Here is a 16,997-nt window from a genome sequence, read left to right as displayed (position 1 = left end):
AACTACAAGAACTTATTAAAAAGGAATGGCAAAAACAGGAGAAAAAGTCCCAGATAATCAACTCCCTAAAGAGGACATATCCTTTTGAGGAAGATGCGTCCTCCTCTTGGGATACAGCTCCAAAGATTGATGTGGCAATTTCAAAAGTGGCCAGAAAATCCTCCCTGCCATTTGAGGATTTGGGTCTCTAAAAGAGCCTCTGGACAGAAAAACGGACCTTTCCCTGAAAACAGCATGGGAAGCCTCGGCAGGAGCACTAAGGCCAGCTATCGCGGCCACTTGTGTAGCCAGACCCCCAAAAATATGGATAGATAACCTGGAGGATCAGGTAGAACAAAAGGTTCCCAGAGAAACTAACCTAGAGGCAATACCGGCCATGAGGGCAGCGGCAGTATTTTTAGCTAAGGCATCAGCAGACTCAGCAAGACTGGCAGCAAAGTCAGCAGATTTAGCCAACACAGGACGCCGCTGTACTTTATGGCTTAAATGCTGGGCATGAGATACACAAGCAAAGATGAAACTTTGCTCTTTGCCATGTGAAGGGAATTTCCTGTTTGGACCGGCATTAGATGAGGTGTTAGAGACGGCCGGCGACAAAAAGAAGACTTTTTCAAAACCGTCATTTCAGCCCTTTCGTCGCTCCTATCAGAGAGGCTGAAAATTCCGAAAACAACAGTATAGAGACCGAGACGGGAGCAACTTTGACAAGCGATCCAGGGGAGGAAAAGGCTTCTATTTTGGTAAGTCCTCCAGGGACACTAAGAAACCCTCCCAGTGACGGTCCTTCTCAGGTGGGAGGGAGGCTCTCTCATTTCCTTCCAGCCTGGGAGAGGATCTCATCCAGCGTCTGGATCAGACAAATTATAGGATCAGGCCTAAAATAAAAATTTCACCACTGTCCTCCAACAAGATACATGCAGACTTCAGTACAGTCCTCACAAGAGAAACAAAGCAGTCTAGAAGGGGAAGTAATATCTCTTCTAGACAAACATGTCTTGGAAGAAGTTCCGATAGAGGAAAGGATGAAAGGTTTTTATTCCCCCCATTTTCTCATTAAAAAAAACGGACAATTCTTGGAGGACAATAATAAATTTTAAAAGGTCTCAACAAATATCTAATAATTTCATCATTCAAAATGGAGACGATAAAATCAGCAGTGAAACTTCTATATCTTCGGTGTTACATGGCAGTCCTAGACCTAAAGGACGCTTATTACCACGTCCCAATCAGACAACAAGATTGGCAGTTCAGATGGGGTCCCAGTTACATCACTTTCAGTACAGGGCTCTGCCCTTTGGGATAGCAATAGCCCCATGAGTATTTTCAAAACGGATTGCAGAGGTCACAGCACATCTCAGAGAGAAAGATACTCTGATAATACCATATTTAGACGACTTCCTGATAGTGGGGAAGGATCTTTCTCACTGTCGGGAGCAAGTCAGAATAGTAATAAACACACTCGAGACGCTGGGATGGCAGCTGAACTTCAAAAAATCCAAGCCAGAACCAGCAATAGTTCAGAACTTTTTGGGGATAATCGTGGACTCGATGGCACAGGAGTGTCGCCTCCCAGAGGAGAAAGAAGAACAGATCAAATAAATAATTTTGACATCAATAAAAAAGCCAGAAATGACTTTGAGGAAAGCTATGTCGGTGTTGGGGTCCCTCACCTCATGCATACCGGTGGTAAAATGGACCAGTTCCATGAAAGATAACTGCAATGGTGTGTACTGCAGAACGACCTAGAGCTTCAGGGACAGTTAGAGTGGAAGCTCACCCTCCCGGTCTCTGTACTCCAATCGCTCAGATGGTGGTTACAGATAGACATCTCCGAGAGGAGTCCCCTGGACATACACGGCCTACAAAATAGTCACAACGGACGCCAGTCCTTGAGGGTGGGGAGCCCACTTAGACACACTATGGGTCCAGGACCCCTGGGCTCAAGAGGAAATAATCTATCCTCAAATGAGTGGGAACTCCTAGCAATCGAAAAAGTGCTAAGAAGGTGGCTTCCACACTTAACAGGGCATCATGTGAGAGTCCTATCGGACAACCGAACAGCGGTCGCATTCGTAAACCACCAGGGAGGCACCTGTTCTCGGTCATTAATGCACATAACCAAAAGACTCATGACTCTAGCCGAAAGGCATTTCCTCTCATTATCAGCCCTGCATATTCGAGGTGTGGACAATATAAAGGCAGACTTTCTAACCAGGAACCAATTAAGGCAAGGGGAATGGACCCTAAAAAAGTCAATTTTTCAAAGGATAGTACACATGTTGGGAAGACCCAGTGTAGACCTTTGCCTCAAAAGGCAACAAAAAAGTGCAAATGTTCTGCTCCCTAAATCCAGCAGACAGACCGTTGGCAGTAGACGCCTTCAGCATAGAATGGACGTCAGGACTCTTGTATGCCTTCCCACCGATATGTCTAATCCCAGCAGTTCTGAGGAAGATCGGGAGGACAAGGCCAGAGTGATTGTAATACAGTAGCTCCCTTTTGGCCAAAAAGACCATGGTTTTACTGGCCGAGAGTGATGTCAGTGACAGACCCATGGGTTCTTCCAGAGGACCAGGACCTTCTAACACAGGGTCCCTTCAACCACCCACAGAATTCTAGGCTGCATTTGACAGCCTGGCATTTGAAAGGTCGTTATTAAAAGAAGGCTTCTCAGCTGGTTTAGTATCCAACCTTACTTAGCAGCAGAAAACCAGTAATGACCAAGATCTATGGGAGAATATGGAAGAAATTCTTGTCCATCTCTGGGCCAATACAGGAAGGGGAGGTCCCAATAGTGGCAATACTGGAGTTCCTGCAAAACGGTTTAGATCTAGGATTGGCTGTTAGTACCCTCAAAGTGCACACTTCAGCTTTAGCAGCCCTATTTAACTGTGACCTGGCAAGCAATAGGTGGGTGATGAGGTTTATCCGAGCTTGTAGTAGAGCTGACTCTGTTCCATCTCCTACTCCTCCACCATGGGATCTTAATTTAGTGTTGACAGCTTTGACAGAAAGCCCCTTTGAGCCACTAAATTCAACAGATAAGATCTTAACATTAAAAACAGCCTTGTTAGTGGCACTTACATCGGCCTGTAGGGTTGGGGATTTACACGTGTTGTCAGCTGACCCCCCTTACACAAAAATTATGGACGATAGGGTTGTATTAAAATTAGATCCGGCATATCTCCCCAAAGTGGTATCGAGATTCCATAGGGCTCAGGATATAACCTTACCCTCTTTTTGTCCTATTCCTAGCAACAAGAAAGAGGAGAGGCTCCATTGCCTAGATGTCAGGAGATGTATCTTACAGTATTTAGAGGCAACAAAATCCCGGAGGAAACAGAGGACTTTATTTGTTTCATTCCAGGGGTCAAGAAAGGGCCTTAAAGCCTCCAAACAAACTATCGCTAGATGGGTGAGAGGCCATTATTCTAGCATATAGTAGTGCAGGCAGGGCTGTTCCACAGGGTCTAAAAGCCCACTCCACGAGGGCCATGGCGACATCGTGGGCGGAGAGAGCAGATGCCACCATCGACCAAATCTGTAAGGCGGCCACTTGGTCCCCTCCGTCTACATTTTTTAAACCTTATAGGTTAGACCTATCTGCTACCTCTGATCTCACATTTGGGAGAAGAGTGTTACAAGCAGTGATCCTTCCCTAAAAAGAATACAAATCTCTGTAACTCTCTCGTGGTGCTGTCATGTATGATGGAAAAACACGGGTATTACATACCTGGTAATGTCTTTTTTCATGAGACATGATGGCACCCTTATATTCCCACCCTAACTAACGTCATTAGTTGAGTACATTATAAGCATTATTAGCGTTATACACTCCCTTGGGTGTTGGTGATTAGAATCATATAGGATGTATTATTTATGTGTACACTAACTGGCGGAGTTCCTCTCGTGCTCTGTAAAACAACTGATGTGGAGAGTGGAGCCGCCCCTTTTATCTTGAAGGTTTCCTGTCCTTGAAGGGCGGATCCCCTCTCGTGGTGCTGTCATGTCTCATGAAAAAACACATTACGAGGTATGTAATACCCGTGTTTTCATTGGAGGCTATAGATAGGCTGGTTAAGGCAGTTAAATCACCAATGGGTTTAAACGAGAAGTAGAAGTCCCTGGAAGACGTGCTATTCGGAGGGTCAGAGCAGAAAAAAAAGCGCGCCTCTCGGGATAACCGTAAAATCCATGGGCTCATTAGCCAAGAGTGGAGAAAAACCAAGAAAATTGGTGTCTTGCCTTCATCTGCGAAAAGGAGATATCCTTTTGAGAAGGACTCCGAATTATGAGATAAGGTCCATAAAATTGATGGGGCCGTATCAAAATTCTCAAAAAGGTCAGCCCTACCCTTTGAGGATTCTGGAGTGCTTAGAGATTTGTTAGACAAAAAAGCAGATGGATATCTAAAGCATACGTGGAAGTACCAGCAGGGGGTCTGAAACAGACTATCGCTAGAATTTCTACCACCTGTTCCCTTATGATCTGGCTGCAATAAATGGGGGAACAACTCAAGAACAAAACCCCAAGGGATAAGATTTTTGCTAACCTGCCTGTGTTATATGGAGGTGCAGCATTCCTAGCAGACACACTGTCAGGCTGGCAGCTAGGTCAGCTGGATTATCAAATGCAGCAAGACTGGCCTTGTGGCTCAAAGTCTGTCTGGGGGATCTGCATTCAAAAATAAGCTGTGCTTGATACCATGTGATGGCCAATTTTTGTATGGGGAAAAAGCTGAATGACCTCATAGACAAGGGCTTTTCCAGATTCACCTGTGATTCAAGGAAGACTTCCTTTTGGAGGAAAAAACTTAATTGGGAGAGAGAAAATGGGAGGTTTAAATAGGAAAGAGGCTGGATTCATGTTCTGCGGTTCCTCTTCTTCACAATGACGCCAGGCTAGTAGTATAGGGAAGGGTTTCAATCTTCATCCAGGCCTAAGAGAACATCTCCTCCAGCATCTGGGATCTGGATATAGGAAGGGAAGGCCTGAAAATAATTCTATCTGCCTAGTCAAACCTTTTGTAATGCCATGAACCAGAAAGTCAGTGGAAGAACAATTGACCCTGGAGACAGATCTTGGGCCTGGTAGAGAAGCAGGTTCTGTGCGAAATACTGGATAAACAAACAGGGGATTTTATTTCCCCACCTCGTTTTGATAAAGAAAAAGATTTATTCGTTGAAGACAATCATCAATCTGAAGAATCTCAATCGGTGGATAAAAAAATCGTACCTTCAAGATGGAATCTGTGAGTACAGCCATAAAACTGCTTCATCACAATTGTTTCATGGTCATCGTTTTTTAAGCATGCTTATTCCCACATCCTGTTTCATCCAGACCGTCAGAGATACCGAAGAGTATAAGGGGAAGTCAAGCATTACTAATTCGGAGTGCTTCCTTTCATGCTGTCTGTGGCTCCTAGGGTTCTTCACCAAGATAATAGCTGAAATGATGGACTTTCTTTGCATCCAGAACAATTATTGTCCCTTATCTAGATGACTTCCTCGTAATGGGGAGATCAAAAGACCACTGCGCAATACAGTTGAAGGACGTGAGAGTTGTCTTAAAAGATCTAGGCTTGATGGTGAACACTCTCAAATCAAGACTATAAAACCAGTAAGAATACAGACTTTCCTGGGCCTTGGCTAAGTTCAGAGCTTCACACTTGTCTTACCCGAGGACAAAGTGCGCAAAGTGCGCCTAAGGAAGGCGATGTCCCTGTTAGGAATGCTGACCTCTTGCATTCAAGTGGTCAGTCTACCTCCCTCTCGTGGTGAGCAGACAGGGCAAACCTAACAGGGGTCCAATGGGTGAGGAAAACTTCATACCTCTCATCTGATGTAAGCAACTCCATTTAGGGGAGCATACCTGAGGGATCATACAATTCAAGAGTCTTGGTCATTCTTAGAGAAGGATCTCTCATCAAATCTGAAAGAACTATGGACTGTAGGAAGAACTCTAGAGGAATTCCTCACCTTCCTCCTTGGTCAGCACATCCGGGTCATGTTGGCCCACCAAGCTTCGGTGGCGTATATCAACCACCAAGGGGTAACCAGATCCCACTCCCTCATGAAAGCAACAGTCTTTTCCAGCTGGCACAACATCTTTTGTTCCTAACAGCGCTGCACATAAAGGGGTAGAGAACATAAAGGCTGACTTTCTAACTGAAACAAGGAGAATGAACCCTACACTTCCAGGTGCTCCAGTAAATCGTTCATTAATGGGGATGGCCGGAAATAGGCTTGTTTGCCAACAAACAGAACAGCAAAGTCCTGTTCACTAAACCCAAGGGAAAACCCATATGCACTAGATGCCCTTCAGATCCTCTAAGACTTTAGGATTGCTTATACCTTCCCTTCGATAACTGATTCTAGCAGTCGTGAGAAAGATCATGGTGAAAGTGATTCTGAATGCACCTTTCTGGCCAAAAAGACCATGGTTTCCCTACTGAGGGCAATGTCTTTGTCAGATCTATGGATCCTGCCGAAGATCCCAGACCTTCTCACTCAGGGTCCAATATTCCACACTCAGTTGAAGGACTTCCATCTAGCACCATTCCCTCATGGAATCTAAACATAGTACTAGAAGCATTGACCAAAGATCCATTCGAACCCTTACAGGACTTGTCAGCTAAATATCTTACCCTTTGGTAGCACTGACATCAGCCCGCAGGATGAGTGATATACAGGCCCTTTCTATAAGCCCACCCTATACAGATACAGGAGGATAGGGTTACTGAGACCTGATCTGACTTGCCTTCCTAAAGTAGCCCTAAAGTGTCATAACTCAAGAAATTATACTGCTCTCCTCCTTTTGTAACAACCCCAGGAATGCAGCGGAGGAGAAATTTCACAACTTAGATGTTAGAAGAACACAATTACAGTATATGTGTGACCAATTAGTGGAACAAAGCTCGATCCCTGTTTGTAGTGCAGCGCCCCAGAGATCTGGTCGTTGCAGTAACGTCGCTCTGCCACTAAGGGGAGTGATGGTACGTCTGATGGCACTAAAGGAGTTCATCTGACCAGGTATCACCAGCACACATTACACTTCACACTCCGGCCACTAGGGGGAGCAAAAGGTTTTATTTATTAGGCCACTCCTCACACTGATAAAACTAGGGGTTGGATAGGAAGTTAGTCAGAAGCTGACTGGGTTGGATTCAGGCAACATCCTGTGGCAGAGGGTGTTGCAGGGAGAAGATTCAGGAGGGTCCCTGTCAGGCGTGGGAACCTGGCAGGTACCTAGCGACAAGAACAGAACGTTACGGAACCGCGCCTGCGCTACCCGCGGCGGTATCCTAAGAAAGAGACACGAAGCGAAGGATATTGTGGACAGTGAGAAACGAGATCAAGCACAAAGGAGAGCCAGTAGGAGTCGTGCCCGGAGAACGGCAACATCTTACTGAGGCGCGTAGCCGGTGGCCGGAACACCGAGGAAGTAACTGACTCTATGCCTTACTTCAAACTCCGCAGGACAGTTAATTATAGGTTGGCTGTCTATCTTACATCACCTAAGCAGACATAGGGGGCAACGCGTGGAGAGGGGCGTCTCTAGGGTCCCGGAAGAACTCCGAGCCTACCCATCAAACGGGTGCGTCCTAGCCATCACATACCTGGGGGACGGAGAACTAGAAAGAACTGGAACGAATTAGAACGAACGAGAATAGAAGTTGTGAGGACTATCCCGAATGCTCAGCAGGGAAGCACTACAACACACAGGCGCTAGTGGTAGGCAACGATTTCCACCTGCAAAGGGAACTCTGGATGTGCCTTCGGACCGGCCGGTCTCAGACAGCCCTGTTAACTGTGCTCTGGATTGAGGATCCTCAAGTCTTCAGTAAAGAGACTGCAACCTTGTGTCCTCGTTATTGTCTGCACCCCACACCATCACCATCCATCATACTGGGAAGCCCTGGGGACATACTTCACCTGTGGGAAGGTATACCATCTAGCTGCCATCACATCACCCCAGTGGACCCCAAGCAGCATCAGTCACCCTGACCGAATACCACAGGTGGCGTCACTAAACCTTGACAGACTCGTATCACCTTTCATTGGACTCCCCTTAGCAGGGTCACGGACCGGGTCCAGCCACCGTGACATCCCCAGAACCGAGCCAGCAGAGGACCGGTACCGAGTAACCCGCGGCCCTTCGTCTGGGGGCGCTCCAGTAGCCTTTCAGGGGAAAGGATACGGAGTATCCAAAAATACCATTGCAAGGTAGATTAGAGGCGCTATTAGTTTAGCCTACTCTGCTAGTGGTGCTCTGGTTCCTGAGGGCCTCAAGGCTCACTCCTCGAGTCGTGGGGACATCATGGACAGAGAAAGTGAAGGTATCCATTGATCAGATTTGTAATGCCACTCCCCGGTCCTCACCATGTACTTTCTTTAGGCACAACAGACTAAATCTATCCTCCTCTGCTTACTTAACCTTGGTAGATGGGTGCTGCAAGGTCCCTCCCTAAGGTGTTTTAATTCTCCAGAAATGTCATGGATGACGGGAAAATGCCAAGGTTCCTTTACCGACAGCTGTGTTGGTTTTTTTTTTTTTTTTTTTTCAGAACACATGTCCGCACCTGTATATCCCCCCTCCCTCCTTTTTTCTTACTATATGGGAGTGCACTCTAGATTGGGTGATTATTTTTGATTCAGTGTCTATCATGTATATAATCTGTTTGAAGGTCTTCTCGTGCTCTGTAACCCAACTAATGCAGGGGAGAGGTACTGCCCTTTTCAGTAGGTTTCCGGTCCTTGGTGGACGTATCCCTTTCTCAGTTGTGCTAACATGGGTTCTGGAAAAAACTGCTACTGGTAAGTAAATTTGATGTTTTGTGTTTTAAGCTGCTTTTTCTCTGGCTTCTTAATAGGTTCCTTGGTACGACCTAAAGTCATGAGAAGTGTACATTACTGTCCAGCTACAAAGAAGACTCTGGAAAGAAAGTACACTGATCTTACAACACTTGAAGCCTTTCCATCCACTGCAATTTACCCCACCAAAGTATGAATTATAAAGTATAGTTGCCTGTAATATTTTCTTATTGTTCAACCATCTCTTGTACAAGAAGTGTAGTGATTACTAATGTATGCTCTTAGGATGAAGAAAACAATCCACTTGAGACGGAATATGGGCTGAGCACATACAGAGATCATCAAACTCTGAGTATACAAGAAATGCCAGAGAGGGCTCCTGCTGGGCAGCTGCCTCGCTCCGTTGATATCATTGCAGATGATGATCTAGTGGATAAATGTAAACCTGGTGACAGAGTCCAGATAGTGGGTGTATACCGCTGTTTACCGTCCAAGCAGGGAGGATTCACATCTGGTACATTCAGGTATGAGGGATAACTTTCTTTACTATGTAATTTCTTTTGATTGCGATATTCATAAATAGTCATCCCCAACTGTACTGCTAAAATCTCTAAAACCGTACAGTGCCTAAGTTTCTTGAAGAGATTAAATGAATGAACCCACAATTATCTGGGATAAACAATAATGTAACATGTTTATCTACAGTTATTAATTTTGGCTTGTTTGCTTGCGTTTAGGACCATATTATTGGCCAATAACGTCAAACCGATGAGCAAAGAAATTGCCCCAACATTTTCAGCTGATGATGTTGCCAAAATCAAGAAATTCTGCAAAGTTCATTCAAAGGTAAGGGTTAAACTGGCTTTAAAATAACCAATGGATTCCTTATCTACATGTTAATTTCTTATTCTTGTATTAGGATATTTTTGACCAGTTAAGCAAATCATTGGCACCAAGTATTCATGGCCATGATTATATTAAGAAAGCCATTCTATGTATGCTGCTTGGAGGAAATGAGAAGGTTCTTGAAAATGGAACTCGTATACGAGGAGATATTAATGTTCTCCTTATAGGTAAAGACTATTTAAATTTGTCACATATTGTGTACCTTTCTTCATTGGTATGACCAGTTGTATATATTGCATTTTCTAGGTGACCCATCTGTTGCCAAATCCCAACTGCTGCGATATGTGTTGCACACAGCTCCAAGAGCCATTCCCACCACTGGTAGGGGATCATCTGGAGTAGGGTTAACAGCAGCTGTCACAACTGATCAAGAAACAGGCAAGTTATACCTTTCTTACGTGTTCACAGTATTGAGGTTAAAGCTTTACATGCTTTCTATTCGTGATGCATCAGCACAAGATTACACCTAGGTTCAGACTTTATTGTTAATTAAATCACAATTGGCTGTCAAATAGGAACAAATGTACTGATACACATTGCAGGCTAATTAGATAAACCAAAAGGAGTTTTGAGGCTTTTTCCGTGTTTCCGACTGTACCAGTAATTTGGACAGAGTGATTAGCAATGGATACCATGATCGTACAGTTTTTTTTTTTTTTTTTTAATAGTGGTTTTTGTCAACTGATTTCGGTGTATTCCGCTTCATCAGTGTGGTTTGTCCTGATAAATGGTATACTGTGAAACATGTTGACAAACCGCTATTAAAACTCTTTGATCCTGGGATCAATTTCTGAACACCCTTGGTCCAAATTACCGGTATCGTCGGCCATGCTGAAGAAAATCCCCAACCTCCTTTTAGATATCTAATGGCTTTTATTTAAAGGTCTACAGCATCTGATTTTGTGAAACAAACAAAAAAAAAATTACTGTTGTAGTTGCACAATCATATTAGGTGAGCAATCATTTGCCTTTTTTTTTTTAATTTCTGTAGTGTCATTGGATAAGACACTATTTGTGCTAAATATTTTTCCAGCATCTTCTACCACATTTCCGGCTAAGAAGCACACAATTAGTCTTATTCATTATTGCATTTTCGCATGAATGACCAGATGTGCAGCCCCCTTGAATCGCCATCCACAACCAGTCCTTGTGTCATTTGGCCAACCTGAAAAGAGACACTTTAGTCCATACAGTCATAACCTCATTGGCAAGGAGCCTGACTTGTGGAATAATAAGGGCTAAAGTCTAGCTATTTATTTACTGCACATGTGTAATAATCTACCTTTTCTTGTTAGGGGAGAGGCGTCTTGAGGCTGGTGCCATGGTGCTCGCTGACCGAGGTGTTGTATGTATTGATGAATTTGACAAAATGTCTGACATGGACAGGACCGCTATACATGAAGTCATGGAGCAAGGTCGTGTGACAATCGCGAAAGCTGGGATCCAAGCAAGATTAAATGCCCGCTGCAGTGTTCTTGCTGCAGCCAATCCAGTTTATGGAAGGGTATGCTTTGATATATGGTCTATCTTTAGCAATGAACATGCCTATTAGTGGTCTTTAAGCATGACCCTTTTAATATTTGATCATGTTTGGAGATAAATTGATATATCTAGACAGGATCCTGAGGCTTCCCTTATTGGTTATTTCTAATAGTATTTTGCGCTATCCTAATATCTGCTCACAAGGCTTTTGACTTTTGATCAGATTCCATCATGTGTTTTAACAAAATGGCGCTATATGATAAAATGGTGGGCAACTTGAGGGGCCACCGTACAGTGCTTTCATGTGACAGTGCTGGATTAATGAAAGACCGCAGCTTTCCATCTCCAGAGATACTGGGTAAGTCTCTCTTCTGTAGAATGTAAGCTCTCCTGGTCAACAGGATCCACACTCTCCTTCTCAATTACAAGTTTTCCCAGTATTTATTTTCCGCAATTTAAATTGTGGGAAAAAACTGGACAAAGTCGGCAGATTTGAATTCCACAGGTTCCTTTTGTCTGTAGTTGCAATATTTTAGAGAAAACTGTTTTAAAACAGCTGGGATCATGAAGAATTATAGTGGGGCAGCTTCCCAGCTGACTTAGCTAGATTGACAGGTCACTATGTCTTTATATGTAGACTAGATGGTGGCCCGATTCTAACGCATTGGGTATTCTAGAATATGCATGTCCACGTAGTATATTGCCCAGCCACGTAGTATATTGCCCAGCCACGTAGTATATTGCCCAGCCACGTAGTATATAGCACAGAGCCACGTAGTATATTGCCCAGTACAGAGCCACGTAGTATAGAGACTTTAAAAAAAAAAACATATACTCACCTATAGCCCGTTGAAGTTGTGCTATACTTACCATCCGCGGCCTTTGCCGCTCCTCGCCATGCTCCCTGGATCGCTCCATTGCAAGCGGCAGCTTCCGGTCCCAGGGCTGGTGTGAGCAGGACCTATGATGACGTCGCGGTCACATGACCGTGACATCACGGCAGGTCCTTGTCGCACACCAGCCCTGGGATGGGACCGGAAGCTGCCGCTTGCAATGGAGCGGTCCCGGGAGCGTGGCGAGGAGCAAGAAAGGCGGCGGAGGGTGAGTATAGCAGGTTTTTTAATTATTTTTAACATGACATATTTTTAATATTGATGCTGCTTAGGCAGCATCAATATTAAATAGTTGGGGACACACCGGGTTAATAGCAGCGGTAACGGAGCGCGTTACACCGCGGGCCGTTACCGCTGCCATTAGCGGTGAGTGGAGGGGATTATGGAGCGGGCACCGGGCAGTGAGTGCAGGGGAGGGACTAATCGGACTGTGGCCGTCGCGGATTGGTCGCGGCAGCCATGACCGGCAGCTGCCGAGACCAATCAGCGAACGAATAACCGTGACAGAAGGACAGATAGACAGACGGAAGTACCCCTTAGACAATTATGTATATAGATAGACCTGTCAATTTAGCAGAGAAAGGGAAGCTTGCTTCTGTTAAAAATACTATATTTCAGTTGCTTTTCTCCTGCTGAATTGTTGCTGTTTGACCATATCTTCCTTATGCACAGTAATGCATGTTCCTTAAGCAGTGGAGGTAGCTCATCAATCATGAATAGGAGAACCTGGTCCATGCTCTGCTCTGCCATCAGTGTGAGATATATGTATATGTACATAATACCGTTGCTCACCTGAAATGGTAGAAGCTGTAATAAAACAACCAAGGGCTGCTGCACGAACAGCCAGTTCTGATAACACAAAACTGAATACAGATGTCAATAACGAGATGAGATTGAGGTATTGTCTGTGCACTTTAAGTATCTAAAAAGGTGGATGGATCGTCCCTGAAACACGCCCAGGCGGTACCGCTATCTCCTCTCCTTCCTGGCTTCTATTTTCAGTTTTGTTGTTGTAACTGGTGGTCTGTGCAGCAAATCTTGGTGGTTTTAATACAGCTTCTACCGAAATACAGGTAGGGATAATTCTTCTAATTTTTATAGACGTACATGGCATTCACAGAAAGGTATCCAGTCACTTTTTTTTTTTTTTAATCAGTTTATCGCAACTCATCTTAAACTACAGAGCTTAACTGCTCTTTCGGTAAATTATCCAATCTATGTTGGAAAGCATCCCTTCCGCTAGAGGTAATTGATGCACCCTTGTTAGTTAGTTCTTGGCATCAATAAATCATGATTGATCATGTTCACCTTTCACATATTTTTATTTATACAATTAACAATGAAATTGCAACACCAAGAAGGAAGTCTTGGAATTATGGCAATCACAGTATTGACAAACATGTTAATGATATGCAAATGATGGGGGGTAAAAATCTATTTATTCAGTAACGAGTGTGAGCTCCACACACAGAAATACATACATTTAGCATGTCAAGGTGTGTATCAATGAGATTCTCTAAAAAATATTCTGCCATGCTGAATACACTTGGGCACGCAAATCATCAAAATCTGCTGGCAACACCTTTTGAAATTGCTGACAAATGTCCCAGATGTTCTTGATCAGTAAAGTCTAGTGACGCTGCAGGCCGTGTTAGCATGTTTCGGTCATGCATGCTGCTTACTATAGAATGAGTAACATGTGGTCTGGCCTCGTCATGTTGGAAAACAGATTCTCGGACACTTGATGTACCACTGGTTCCACAACCCAATAAAAATGTAATAGCACATGGTGTTGCATACAAAACAAAAGTGGGGCTTATTGCTGAAGAGGCTAGACCTTCATTTCATCCTTCATTGCTGTTTTACTCTGCAACATGATGGGCTTTGAGAGCAGTGGCATGTTGTTAGACAAACACCTGTAGTTGGAGGTCTGGCTTGTAGCCTAATGACATGCAAAAGCCTTCTAATTTCCTCTAATATAGCATGTGTAGACACCCGTCTGATGTTGGTGTGCAACATCCACTTTCACTTGGAGTACAGAACTGATCTGGTGGTATGGTCATTTCATTAAAGTTTCCGAGGAGCAGTTTCTCAATATGACAATGATAGGCAGCATGCTGCTCGTGCTATTGTGAGCAGCCTCCATGGCCTAAATCTGTTACCATGGCCTGCAGCATCTCCAGACTTCTCTCATTGAACGGTTCCAATTCACTGGTATGCATTCAGCGTGGCAGAACATTCCTCAAACTGTCATTAAATAAGCTCATTGGCAGCCAGTGTGTGTAAGGGTATGTTCCTACGATCAGTAAACACTGCTGGTTGGACGCTGTGTACATCAGCAACGTCCAACCCGCAGCGTCCAGATGTTACAGCATAGTGGATGGGATTTCAGGAAATCCAATCTCCACTATGCATGCACAGATGCCCACGGCTCACCTGCAGAGATGGACATGTGGTGCGACTCTCCAGACCGCAGCATGTCAATTTATCTTGTGAAGATGCAAGTCTCCACAAGATAAATGTCACCCGTACAATGTATAGGACGCGGTGATTCCGCACGGTTCAGTGATCACATGCGGAATCCCCTGCGTTCAAAAGCCGTCAGCTCTTTGGACACAGCGGACATGTGCTGCGTCCAAAGCGCTGCCAAATCCTAACCATGGGTACATACCCTAGGTGATTGTAATTTATGTGCATGGTGCTCATACTTGATATTGAATACCTCGAAATGTTTAGAATGTAATGTGTTTTTTCATCATTTGCATTTATCATTGACATATTATCCTGTGATTTCCATAATTCCGCGACTTTTCCTTTTTTGGTGTTACAATGTCATTGTTGTGAAGTATAATCATGAGGTCAGACTGGCAGCCGGTTCCATTCCTTGCTTTGGTAGCCTGTTTTTAAAGTTTTCTTGTGCACACACTATTCCACATACGGTATGACTGGCAACTTGTAAATTATTAGTCCTGTGTTCTCATTGTTTGTTTCTACTCACCATTTGATGCTCTCAATTTCTCCAGCTGCCTGATATTGATTTCTAAAAATTCCTAAGCTCCTTTCTCTGTCAGTTTGTCAGTTTACCCAGTGTGTTCCCATTTAGTAAGCAATCATGGCGTTTTTTATTGTTTTTCTTTTCTTTCCCAGTGTAAAATCTTTTTATTCATAACTGGCAACCTTTTGTATTAATTTCATATTAACATATTTTCATTTTACAGTATGATCAGTATAGGACACCTATGGAAAACATTGGCTTACAAGATTCTCTGCTTTCAAGGTTTGATCTGTTATTTATTGTTCTGGATCAAATGGATGCAGATAATGATCGTGAGATTGCAGACCATGTGCTGAGAATACACAGATATAGAACACCTGGAGAGCAGGATGGATATGGTATGGCCGATGATCTGTATTTAGTAATATGTGACCATATGTCTTGTTTTTTTTTAGAACCAATACCATAGCAAGATTTGTGTATTCTTGTTCTAGCTCATTTGAATCCATTAAAGTGGTAGTCTCAAGTTTGGAATTTATCCCTGATTCATGGGATAGGGGGGTAACTTCCTGATCGCTGTGTGTGTGTGGCTGCTGGAACCCCCACTGATCCTGAGAAATTGTTCTGATGAGTTCTGTGTGAATTGAGCAGTGGTTGATGATGCACTCTGCTGATATTCATTTTTATGGGAGTGACAAAGGTCAGCCGAGTCCAGGCTTGTCTATCTCCATCAGTTTCATTAAGAATTAATGTAGAGACACTGCGCATGATTCACCACCGCTCCATTTACACAGGGCTCTTCACAGCCTCCGTGCTCTGGATCCGTGGAGTTCCCAGCAGTCAGACTCCTAGTGATCAGGACGTTGTTGCCTATCACATACGTGAGAATACTCCTTTTAAGCTGACGTCCTCTTCACTCAAGTACATGGTTGCCATATGGTTCACATTGCGTTAGTGGGTGTCCGCTAACAGAATCCGTTACATGGCAAAATTGGTGCAATTAACGCTATGTAACGCATCTGTTAGCGCACCCATTGACTGCAATGTGCTAACGCATCGCTAACATATGCCTTTTTTGGCATGCGTCAGCGATGTGCCATTAGTTTCGGACGGACCTCGAACGCTGTTTGCAGCGTTCAGGGTCCGTTCATTACTAGCGCAAATCGGGCATCTGCACTAGCGGGATTGCCAAACGCAATCCCTTTTTGGACATTGCGTTAGCGCAATCCGTTAGCATATCCGCTAAACGGATTGCACTAACACAATGTGAACCTAGCAAGGGGGCAGACAGACAGCCGTATTTCTCATATGAGGATCGCATTGGAATCCTCGGACTGACCATCCATTCTCCTGACCTGAGCATGACTGTGGCATAGAAATCCATCATGCTAATCATGATCAGGTCAGTAGAGGTGCTGGACCAGCCTGTGCACTGCCATGCGATCTTCGCACAAGAATTACGTCCGTCTGTCTGCTCCCTAACTTTTCAGCTCTGGACTGTTCAGACCGTTTGTAAAATCTATTGAAACCTATAAATGAAACAGTTGATCAAAGAAGCCAAGGAACCAATTGATTTAAAACACAAAATCTGCCTGATTTATTTATCTTTTTCTCTTGAAATGAAACCCTTGTCTATGGGCAGTTTCAGGTGTTATAGCCAGTCCCCATTAACGTGAGTAAGGCTGTAAGGACTGAGGCTGTCTTTAGAGAAGATCCTTCTTTTTTAATTCTGACAATCCATTTTAGCATTTTATCTGTATGATTGAACAGCTAGCTTAAATACAAATCTAACACAATTGCAATAACCTGTGAAGTGCATTCATTCTTAGTCGTTGGCAAGATGCTGCCGACCTATGGTATATCTGTGTATAATCGTGCATAGAAAGATGACCACATGCCTTCAAAGTG

The 16,997-nt window shown here is 44.0% G+C and overlaps 1 protein-coding gene across 2 annotated transcripts in view; it reads left to right on the top strand.

Moving 5' to 3' along the window:
- LOC138642786 (maternal DNA replication licensing factor mcm3) overlaps window positions 1–16,997 on the top strand; it is a 66,785-nt gene that overhangs the window by 25,953 nt on the left and 23,835 nt on the right. For both annotated transcript variants that reach the window (XM_069731259.1, XM_069731260.1), the window contains 7 exons: window positions 8,873–9,003; window positions 9,099–9,337; window positions 9,551–9,659; window positions 9,733–9,886; window positions 9,966–10,097; window positions 11,015–11,223; window positions 15,313–15,487. In XM_069731259.1, coding sequence (XP_069587360.1) covers window positions 8,873–9,003; window positions 9,099–9,337; window positions 9,551–9,659; window positions 9,733–9,886; window positions 9,966–10,097; window positions 11,015–11,223; window positions 15,313–15,487 — 1,149 coding nt within the window. The remainder of the gene's footprint in view (window positions 1–8,872; window positions 9,004–9,098; window positions 9,338–9,550; window positions 9,660–9,732; window positions 9,887–9,965; window positions 10,098–11,014; window positions 11,224–15,312; window positions 15,488–16,997) is intronic.

This window comes from Ranitomeya imitator, chromosome 6 (assembly GCF_032444005.1).
Source record: "Ranitomeya imitator isolate aRanImi1 chromosome 6, aRanImi1.pri, whole genome shotgun sequence".
Taxonomy (NCBI): Eukaryota; Metazoa; Chordata; class Amphibia; order Anura; family Dendrobatidae; genus Ranitomeya; species Ranitomeya imitator.
Note: the sequence above shows the minus strand (reverse complement) of the source record. Positions and strands in the feature narration are given on the sequence as shown.